General features: G+C 38.8%; 1 protein-coding gene across 17 annotated transcripts in view; it reads left to right on the top strand.

Moving 5' to 3' along the window:
- The window catches only part of Dlg2 (discs large MAGUK scaffold protein 2), a 1,877,153-nt gene that overhangs the window by 529,526 nt on the left and 1,335,966 nt on the right, over window positions 1-11,661 (top strand). For 2 of the 17 annotated variants that reach the window (XM_052714336.1, XM_052714335.1), the window contains exon 1: window positions 1,776-2,112. The exons of the other annotated variants lie outside the window; for them this stretch is intronic. In XM_052714336.1, coding sequence (XP_052570296.1) covers window positions 2,071-2,112 — 42 coding nt within the window. In that variant the 5' untranslated portion in view covers window positions 1,776-2,070. Of the gene's footprint in view, window positions 1-1,775; window positions 2,113-11,661 lie in introns of those variants that run through there. 17 annotated transcript variants of the gene reach the window in all.

Genomic DNA, 11,661 nt, shown 5'->3' with positions numbered 1-11,661 from the left:
TTCCTGCTCTGGGGTATCCGAAAGTCTGGAGACCATCAAGATAGTAATAAAAATATACAAAGTATCTTTCATTCCAATTTCTAAAGGAAAAAAAATACTTACCAGCACATTCATTGATTGAAAAAATATTTCATAAGAATCTTCTGAACCCTAGTGGAGAAAGGCAGTTTTAGATCCTCCTCGTTTCCCAAGGCACCCAGTTGCTATGTTTGTATTCACTTACTGGGAAGAGCTTCAGGAGAAGTAACCTGCTATGACCTCTGGAGAGGGAGGCGTTATGAACAGAAATGACAGCGTCTGCTTCTAAAGCCATTAATAAAAGTTGTTGACTGATAGGACCTGGGCATCCATGTTGTTTTTCTACTGCCCTGGAAGTCACACTTATGGTACGAGTACTTACAGTTTGTAATTACCTAGTCTACTATGACAGACAGAGCTGGGAATCAAATTAAGTGGCTCCCTTCTCTTTCATTGCTAAACAATCTCCAGCTTAAGCTAAGATTGCCTTTTTTTTCCCTTTCTGAAAAAGCCACAAACAATGACAGCCCCAAAATAGCTATTTAGTCAGAAGTGACGACACTTTCCCAACGCTCATCATTAAGAGGGAAATAGAAAACGTAGCTCTTTAATTCTTCTCCCTGAATTCCCTTCTACCCTCTGAAGCATCCTCACCTCACTGCCCAGGAGAGATGCCCAGTGACTCTGCCTAGCCTCAGCTCTGCTGCAGGCTCTAAAAGGGAGGCGGCTTATGCAAAACATGTTAAAGAAAAATCCTAAAAGTCACTGCAGCTTTTTCCTGCGAGTGATGCAGTTCTTCTCTGTTGCTGTGAGAACCGTTGTGGCGAAGACATCACCAATCTTTTTCCTCCCACTATTTTTACTGCAGTGAGAACTGTTCGTGTCTGCTTGCATTTCACCAGATAGCTTTAGAATCCTAGCTGAGCATTAGGGTTTCCTGAAGCTGGAAAAAGAGTTTAGAAACCTGTGTTGGACTTTGTCCTCTTGGCTGGATAAAAATCCAATTAATTTTCAATATCTGTTGTCTGTCAAGGATAGTAACAGACAGTGGGACCTGAAATGGTTTTTAATTAATTATTCCCCTCTCATGGATTCATGGAAATAGAAGCTTTTCTTTACCTCCCTCTCTCTCTTTGCCTCCCAGAACCAGCTGGACATTTCACATCAGCTCCTGCTTCTGCTCTGAGGTTGAGTTATCTCCTGTTTATTCCTATCCCATCCTGTATTGTTGTCATTCACCAACAAAGCATAGCATTGGGGAGTTGGATGCATGGTTTTATTAGAGAGCCTAGCAACTTTAAATATCCTTGGAAGATAGACCTGATGATATTCCAGGGCAGGGCAGTAAGAGGTGGTACTTCATAGCGCTGGAACAGCAGAGAACCCCTGGAGGACCTGGCTTAGTTTTTAGGGAACTCTAGGAGACAGTGAACCCTTTGGTCCTTCTCTGTTCCACACAGGGGAATGGAAGAGTGAGGCATGTGTGCAGTGGTTTGTAGTATTTGCCGAACAGGGTACTGCATCAGGAAAGCTTGGATGTAGTGCAGAGCTGTTAGGCTACAAAGAGGAAAAGGGTTCCCTCTTCATCTACAGTCTGCCCGATGTAATCCGTGGTAAAGTATCTAATAGGACAACACTTGGGCTCTTCAGAAATATAAGTAACTCATTGGTTAAATTTCAATTCTTCACCTTTCCCCCCCTCCTTCCTGGGTGAGCTCATTCCCCCCTCCTTTTTTTTTTTTTTTTTTAAACCCAGTGATTTAAAATGCTAGAAGGAAAAGCAACTGAGGTCCTAACTTTCGGATGCTGAATCCTCAGCTAATTGAAATTACTGGGCACAATGCTATATATAGCCAATGAAGAGATTCTGAGCTCTCACTCAGTGCCTTCAAGACATGTCGTTTTGTAGTCAGAGGAAACAGGGATCAATGCATTTTCAAACTGACAGAGGGAACGGATGCTCCTTAGCAGCACATGCCCAGGATCGTGTGTGTGGGGCTTGCGCTGTGCTGAGAAGCTGATCACCGGCCCATATGCCCCTTATTTACTGCAATGTTCTTTGCATGTTATTGTGCACTCCGGACTAACGTGAAGGTAAGAGGAGGCGAGACGGCAACTGGGCACGATGTACATGTTAAACCAGCTGCAAAAAATGTCTACCTTGTGTGGCACCAGGACTTTTCGGATGGCCGGCTGAGCAGGCAGATTATTACAGGTGGTTGCGAGGGCTTTGTTTTATTGTTGCCTTGCAGCCTCCCTGGGGGAGCGTGTTGGAACGCTGCTGTGAAGTGACCTTCAGGTTTAACTGTTTGTAATTCAGGTTCAGGCTCACTTGGAGGGTGGAGAGGGGGGAGGAAAAATGAGAATTATTTCGGTAGGCCAGCACCAAGAAATCAGCGGAGGTAACAAGCTATGGAGCACGCTGTAAATTAGGATTTAGTCTTTCCATTTCAAAGTGCTGTAAGCTGCCCGAGTTCCTGCAGCTTCATTGTTCTAGGAGCTCCGGGGTTTGAATGTAGCGGCTGGAATGGCATTAGGATGTGATCTGTGAGGTACCAGAACATCCTGTGTGTTGAAACAAGGATTATGAGCATCGGGAATTTGGTGATATTAATCACGCAGATTCTCAGCTCAGGGTGGGCTGCTGTTAGGCTGCTTGGGTGCCGCTGCCCCGTACTGTCACCTCGCTGACATTCACTTGCTGTAGGTAATAAGGCTCCAAAGTTGAGCTCAAGTTTGGTAGATTTACCCCTTGTCACGGGCGAGGACGTTATTATTGGAAAGATTTATCTGACACTATTCATTCAGCAAGGAGCATGAGAGAGCAGCTGTGGAATTCCACTTGCATAATTTAAGTGAATGTACATCCTAGGTTAATTTTTTTTTTCTTGAGTTTCTATTTCTTATTGAAGCAGGTTCAAAAAGAAATGATTGCCTTTGAGGAAGAAAAAAAATTCAGAGGCAGTTTAAAGCCTGAAATAGGACTTTTTGGGGAAAAAAAAGTCAATGTGAGGTGTTTCCATTTTTATTTTAGTAGAGGAGTGTTTTAATGTGTCTAGGTACTAAAGTTTCATTTTGTGTGTTTACAAGTTTTATTGGAGAGCTCCCTGCTGCTCACTTTTTCAAACCTCCTTGCTTTGCATTTGAACTTCAAACAGGTAGTAGGTAAATTTCCATGGTTGGCTGGGTCTCTCACCACTGCAGCCTGGAAGCTTTCTGTGCATGAGTTCTATAAAATTTACTTCTTACCACTTTAAGAATTCACTTCCGCAGTGAATATGGTGGGATTAATAAACATCATGATAGGATTTAAGAGCTGGGGCATATACCCAAACACCAACGTGGGTTGTCCTAGGGCCTCTTCTATTTCAAATTATGGTCAGTTCCCTTGTGTTGTGAAGTGGGTAAGTCCTTGTCTTCACTCCTCTTCTTTTTCAAAAGCATCAAGTGCTTCCTTCAGAAGAAACGTAACTCGCATTAAGGGACACTTACTTTGATACCTCATTGTTGCAATTGAGAAGTGCAGGAAAGCACGCTGCAGATTTCCTCGTTGGGAAAGCCCCTTCCTCTTGTAACTTCTCACAGCTGTCTTGATAGTTTTAGTTTTAAACTGAAATTTGTCTCACTTCAACTTTTAAGCAAAGAGAAGACTTGTTCTGAACCTGGATGACCTTTGCATAATAAATCCTTGATCCCTTCAGAAACCTGTGTTGAGTTCTGACACTTTCTCACAAAATCAACAGAAAGAGAGACCCTATGTTTTCCTATCCAAAACATACCTAAACTTATACGTTTATGAGTAAATTAACTTCAACTTTAAGTGTGCATACACATTATTTTTTTTATAATTGGCTTTTGTACTTTACTGTCTAATTTATATTTTATTTTGTATGCTTCTCTTCAGAAATAGCAAGGTTTGTAAAAGAGTTTAAAAATGGTCTTCACCTGGTTTTCCACCAGATTAGGTACAATAAACTCTTACATAATGTTTTATTTTTATGTTTTAATATAATTGATTTTATGTCCATTATACTTAGCACTACTTACCTGAAGAGCTCTGAAAAAGCCTTGGTTATGGTGTGTAGTTTCTCATGTCTGACATAATTCAAAGTGATGTTTGTTACACTGACCCAAAACTTTAAGGTAGTTACAATTTAAAGACTAGAAATGTCTCTTGTGAAATTTATTTTTCTATTCTAAATACAATATTATTGTCTTCTTTTACTTTCAAATGATTATTTGACAAATTTGGTATTTAGATATTATTATAGCCAGAAGGATTTTTTGGAATGGTATCTTTTAATATATTTTGAATGTTTTCACATAACAATCAAATTACATTAAAGATGAACTACTAGTATGCGTTTTACACACACACACACACACACACACACACACACACACACACACACACACACACAAAATCTTCCATACATCAGTGTGTATCTTGAGGGTCACCATTATTCAATTATCCTTTAAATGACAGGTATGTTTTGTGCACTGTGCTTAAGTCTTAGATGTTAAGCTTAATTGAAAATAATTCTTGTTAGCTGGGCGGTGGTGGTGCACGCCTTTAATCCCAGCGCTCGGGAGGCAGAAGCAGGAGGATCTCTGTGAGTCCGAGGCCAGCCTGGGCTACAAAGTGAGTTCTAGGAAAGGCGCAAAGCTACACAGAGAAATCCTGTCTCGAAAAAACAAATAATAATAATAATAATAATTCTTGTTGTTATAAGACTTCTAGCGTAGGACAAGACACAGACAAATGTACCAACGAGTGGTTCGAAATACGATGGGACTTGTAAAGGGCTTTAATGAAGGACATTACTGCAATTTTGCTGTAGTTGGAAAAAGGAATAAAGGAACCACAAGCCAGTTGTACCTAGAATGGCCAAGAGAGATTCCATTGTGAAGTCATTTCTGACTTAAATCCTGACAGCTAATAGAATTTTGCCAGCCATTCTGCTGAGAGCAAGGCATGATGGGTAGAAGGAACATGCAGCTAACATATATAGAAACCCGTGAGGAGCTGTAAATAGGAGTGGATGGATTATGGGGTGTTTCAAGGCTGAGCAGTGGCTAATTGAAGTGATGAGCAACCATATCAATATAACTCTGAAAATTATGTTACATTGCAATCTCTTTCTAGAATGTGGTCTTTACACAGAAGGAAAAGAAGAAAAAAAAATACAGACTTCCAATCAAGAGTATTATTTATGTTATGTTTTCTTGATAGCTGTAAGTTGCTGGAGTGATAAAGATGCATATCATGCTAACTTGGGTTTCCTTTTAACTTGTTTTTTTTTCTTTTACGGAAAATGATTAGAACAATTTAATTTGATTGTAGTCACACAAAAGGAAGTAATGCGATCATTATGTGAATGTGCAGTGCCTCTTTGATCTGAAATTGTCTGTGTTGTATGAAAAGTGCCTCTTTGATGAGACAACATGGGTAGTTTGTTGTATCAGATGCCCATATCATTTTGTCTATTGAAATGGCTCTATTTTTGAAAAGAAAGATGCTAATGATCATTTTCTAAGTTTTCCTGCTGGTGTAACTACTGCAAATGTGATTTTGTACACTCCCACAGGCTCACACACTCTAAGACAGGAATATCAAGTTAGACCAGCATCATCACACTTAGGGAAATTAAGGTAGAAAGGGGGAATATCCATTTGTTCTATTCTCATGTGACAGGAGCAGGCCTAATGTGAGACTCTAGAGCTTTGACTTCTGCTGTTTACCATAAATCCTGATGCCTATCTACAGCTTAGATTCAAAAAACCTGCTCCTTCATTTTGTAAATTCCTTGAGTGTAACACAAGAACATTTTAGAAAAATGGTGCTAGCCAATTCATTTTAGGATATGATTTTTGAAGAGTCCAAGCAAAACTACATTTGAGTCTGTCTTCCCCACTTATGGAATAGTTTGAGGATATATTTTAAACTACCCAAAGTTTAGGTTTTCATTCATAAGTAGGGACACTAATAACTATTATAAGAATGATGTGAACCAGGTGGTGGTGGCACACACCTTTAATCCCAGCACTCAGAGGCAGAGCCAGGTGGATCTCTGTGAGTTCAATGCAAGCCTGGTCTACAGAGCGAGATTCAGGACAGGCACCAAAACTACACAGAGAAACCCTGTCTCCCCCCCCTCAAAAAAAGAATGATGTGGACTAAAGAGATGTCCTAATGGGTAAAAGTGCTTCAAGAGTGAGGGCTTGAATTCTTCTCTCTTACAGGGAGATGGGAGTTGGAAGCAAGGGAATCCCTGAAAGCTGGCAGGCTAGCTAGCCCGATGTGTACCATGGAAGAATCACAGAGGCCCGTTTGTTTAAACCAGGTGGAAGGCAAAGAGCAACACCAGAGGTTGTCCATGGAGCTTCATACATACTCTGTAATATGCACACATCCACATTTATGCACACACACACACACACACACACACACACACACACACACACACACGATACCTGGCAACACCAGAGACTGTCCATGGACCTTCATACATACTCTGTAATATGCACACATCCACATTCATGCACACCAATGTGCACACACACACACATATACACATACACAGGATACACGACATATAAATGATATAAAAAGATCTTTGAATATAGTAAGAACTCAGTAAACTAAGTCATGATTGAAAAAGTATAGTCCACCAGATAACAGGAACACTTTTGTTAGAAAATTCTGAGAATCAAGCCATTTTTAAAACCTATGGTTAATGAGAAACATAATTTAATATTCCTTCTCTAGCCATTATTGTTATCACAGTCAAACAACATATGCACTTACTAAAATATAATCTAGATTGTAGAAGCTGAAACTATAGGACTGGATTGTTATTAAATTTTTTATTGTAAGCACAAATAGAAACAAATAAAAAGTATTCAGCAAACACATGCCCAATGAATGTATTGATAGAGTCTTAGACTTATTTATTCACTCCACTTCTTTTTGACTTATTATCTTAATCCTATAATTTTTTTTTAGGAAACACTTTGACATCATAAAATGCTGGGTTCAAATACTGCATTGCACAGTCACAAATTGTCTGCACCCAACCATTTACTCTCCAGGATTCATGCAGTTAGTTCTTGACACTAGGTTGAAGAAATCAATAATTCACACTAAAACAACTTATTGGATGTCTGCATCAACACTCTAGGATTCAGACATTCATCATGCTCAATCCTACCAACTTTGTCTTTTGTGATACTCCACATCATTTTTGTCTCTGAACCTTTTCTAGAATAGTTTACTGCAATGGGGTTCCTTCTCAGATGACTACATATGTCTCAGTTCTGTCCTTGCTCTTAGAAGTTATAGAGGGAATCTACATTCCAAGGAGTTGATTCTAAGCCATACCACTGCCCCAATTTCTCCTTTAAATATTAAATACAATTTATCCTTCATTCATGTGGTAATATATTTTTAAAGACTTATTCTATTTTTAATTTTGTATATAGGTGTGTGTGTGTGTGCACATATATAAGTGAAGGTTCTCATGGAGTCCAGAAGAGAATGTCAGATCCTCTGGAACTAAAATTACAGGCACTTATGAGCTGCCTAACATATATGCTGGGCATCAAACTCTGGCCCTGTGCAGGAATAGAACAAACTGCTTACTGTGAAAGCATCATTCCAGCCCCATGGCAACACTTCTTAGATTGCTTCAGTTCAGTTATAATATGATTTTCTACTTCTGGTTCATTTTGCTGATGTTTAGGGATGTTTCCAACCATCAGATAGATTTTGAGCATTTTGAAGACAGGGATTGTATGTTATTGTCTTTATTTTTTAATACCTTGTTCAGGAATTCAACTATGAAGTGTGACTCAAAAGCAAAAGTTTTTGAAACTCTGCCTCTTTATGTTGTTGACACCTACTCTTTGCTACATCCTCTGCTGCATTGCACATATTGATGCTTTGAATAAACACATTACTTTTTGTAGGCAGGGTTTGTAGGATCATGAATCAGAATGTGTGGACAGTTTGTGTAACACCTACGGCTCATAGGTGTCGTGAGACTATGGCTTATGACAAAATCAGAGGTGGTTCCTGTCGGGGTTCCAGCTGAATAATTGTTGCCTTCTTGATTCTGACACGCACTAGAGCCACACTAGACTCCTATGTTATAGCTGTCTAATTGTGAACCTCCTTAGTGTGCTGAGTCTACAAAATAGAAACTGACTTGATGTGTTGATTTACAACTTCTAATGAAATTCTGTAACTCAAGAATTTTAAAGTAACATAGCTAACAAAAAATAAGTGACATTATAACAGAAGTAGCTACTATTTGTCAGGCTTCTGGACTACACTCAAACTGCCCACATGCTCTCTATAATGTTAATATTATTGTTTTATAGATAAAGCTTATCTATGTTTTTATTATTTAACTAAAATTTATTCAGGGAAAAAATTGACTTGCCCAATGTTACAGCCCTTAATTGCCAGTGAAGCCAGCTTTAATCCAGGTCTATTACACTATAAACTCTGCTAGCAACCTCAATATACTGACTCATAATGCATAGATGCATGAATGATAACAATTACTGTATCTCAGACACCTCACCTATTGTGCTAAAGAAGGTCAGAAGCAAAGCAAGCAGTGAAAATAGATGTGTTCTCCATGTGATTTTTTTCCTTCATAATTCTTTCTAACAAATGATGGCTAGGGTCAAGAGTAAGTTATTCTTTTACATCCCCAATTCATTTATTTAACAAACATTGTTTACTAAACATTTGTTATGGTTCATACACAAAGCAAGGTATTAGAAATGAAGGGGAGAGAATAAAGCAGACATTAATCCATTCCCTTGGAATCTATATGGCAGTAAAGTAAGTAGAAAATAAAACAGTTTAGTAAAATTCATACAGTATAATCATAAGTACTAAGAAGGGAGAAATGGGGAAGAAAATTGGAGGCATATATTCAGTGAGGCTTTTGGCTATCTATCTATTTACCATCTATCTGTCATGTATATGTGTGTGTGTGTGTGTGTGTGTGTGTGTGTGTGTGTGTGTGTGTGTGTGTGTGTGTGTAATATCCCTTCATGATGGCTAGGAAGAGAAATATCAAGGGTATGTGCAAGTAAGCAAATCTCACAGGACTTCATAGATCAGGTTTCTGTTAGTCCAATGGGGGAACCAGTGGCTTTCAATGGAAGAATTAAGAATTAACTCATTTGACAACGTTTAACCTTGATCACTCAGGCTACTGGGTGGAACACAAACTTTCAGGCAGGAAGTCTCAGAGTTAAGTGACAACTTAGACGTCCCTATCATTATCGAGGGGAGAGGTGTATATCCAGGAGATTGGGAATATGTTGCTCAGATCTGCATAGGATTGTGTTTGAGGATTTTATCATTTTTGATTTTGCAGCCCTGACAATTGTGCTCTCTTTAGACATGGAGACCTAGTTCTCAGTTATCATGAGTGTTATTTAGAAATCCTAGTTACTTTGAAGTTTCTGCCTTTAAATCTTCCAAACTTTTAGCAAGGTAGAGTAGCTAATTCTGGAGTCATCCATATAGCCAATGCTTAATTTCCATTTAGCTTCACATCTTTCAAGCATCTGGGGATGTTTTCCTAGTTCCTGCCTAAGTCTACTGTGAGCAAGAACCATGTCTTCTTCTGTCTATATCCTACTGACTTCACCTAACAATCAATGTATGAATATTTGCTAGATGAGTAATGATGAATGAATGCTATCCATTCACATCACAGGACATATTCTATAGAGTGCCTCTTTAGTGTGGTATCAAATAGGAAAAGATGTACAACAAGGAGAATAGATTCTTTAGTCAATGAATTCTTTTTCTTTGCTAGAAAATCAATGTCTCTGTAATGAGAATATCCATTCAGCATCAGAATATGTAAGGAAAATCCTTGGAATCTAGAACTATCACTAGGCAACTTCTAGATAAAGCTTACAGCCAGGTATGGTGTCACATGCCTGTAATCTCAGTAACAGGGAGGCTGAGTTGTGAGGCATGATGATTGTAAGTTTAAGGTCAATCTGTGTTACAAAGAAAGACCTTATCTCAGAAACAATAATGCAGAAATATGGGAAATGTTCCCCATGTGTACAGAATCAAAGGAACAGGTCAACATGTGTTTAAACAGTTGATTATCAGTTGCCTAAGAAATGCATAGGCCCATAAATTTCCCAAATTTTGCACAGTAACACATGGTAAGAAAAAAATTCAATTGTAATTCTTGTTTGTGAGATGAGCTTTCACACTCTTGCAGAAGCTGGCTTGCTTGGAACTCAATGTGTGGCCTGAGCTGGCCTCAAATTGATGGTAGTCTCCTTGCCTCAGTGTCTCAGATATTGAGATTTATAGAAGAAGCTACAACATCCACCTTAAAATTGCAACTTAACCTAAGTTTTTGAAAGCAGTACTTGCCTTTACTAAAAGTTATGCATACTGATGCTGTCTGTTCTATTTTTAATTTAAAAGGTTTCCTTCTTTATAATGTTGCTCAAGGTTAACTAGAAGTATTATAACCAGACATATAGTTGCAGAAATGCAATTCATACTGACCCTTTTGAAAGAAACTCCTTCATTTACCTTTCTTAATGAGTTTGGGCAGAGCAGAATGGATCATAGCTCACAACTTAAAAGATATGTTCCTTGTCTTAAGAAGCATACAACCTCAGTTAAGAGTATGCAAATGAAAAGATGATAAATTACACGAATCGGCTAACACTAAGCAAGATATATGTGAACATGGAGTGAACACAGGGTAGGTGACCAGGTAGCCTGATCCATTTGTTGATAGACATATTTTTTTTTCTGTTTATCTAGGTATTCATGATTCAGTCCTGACTTCTAAGACTCTAGGCCTTGAAGGTTAGCTGATCAGTCTGTGTGTTCAGTACACTCAAAAGCACTACCTAATATTTGATGAGTATTCATAATGTAGCAGATACTGTGTACATCAATAGTTTAATCTTTGCAGTAATCCTAGGGAAAGGTTTTGTTAGTAAGCCCATTTTTATCTGTGAAAGGACTCAGCCATACTGAGATTACAGCATCCAGGGCCTCACAGGTTGAAGCTGGTGGTACTGAAACAATTCCTCTGCTCAGGAACCATGGGACAGGACAGTGCCTGGAAGGCCACATTTCCTAATCTTGACTAGTTCTTTGGATCCAGTGTCCACTCTGTCCTTCTCCAAATGGGCTGTATATTATCTCTTTAGTTATGATGATGCTGGTCTCTTCTCTGGCTTACTATTTTCATCTACACAGATTTCTGTTTCCCCTGATTATTATTTTTTCAATATTTTTCCCATTAGCCGAAGTCTGAGAAAATTCCCCTGGGTCAGATAACCTATACCCTCCCTGGATCTAGGGGCAGGGAGGGGTGTTGATACTTGAAAGACTTCATAACCAATTGATGTGTCATTGCCCCTTGAAACAGGCCTATTTGCCAAAGCCTAGACTTGTTATTAATGTAATAAACAAGGTAAGAAGACTTGCTAGGATAAATGAGCATTGCACAGTGGCTTGGGAAACCCACCTCTTAAGAATGGAAAAGTGAAAGATGAACAATGAAACAAAGACACTTGAACTTTAGAACATCTCATCCCCAAAGTGTCCCAGAGTTAAATCTTTCTTCT

The sequence above is a fragment of the Peromyscus californicus genome, unplaced genomic scaffold, assembly GCF_007827085.1.
Source record: "Peromyscus californicus insignis strain IS unplaced genomic scaffold, ASM782708v3 Scaffold_4__1_contigs__length_199733344, whole genome shotgun sequence".
In the NCBI taxonomy this organism is placed as follows: Eukaryota; Metazoa; Chordata; class Mammalia; order Rodentia; family Cricetidae; genus Peromyscus; species Peromyscus californicus.
The sequence above is the reverse complement of the archived record's forward strand: the minus strand, read 5'-3'. Positions and strand labels throughout refer to the sequence as shown.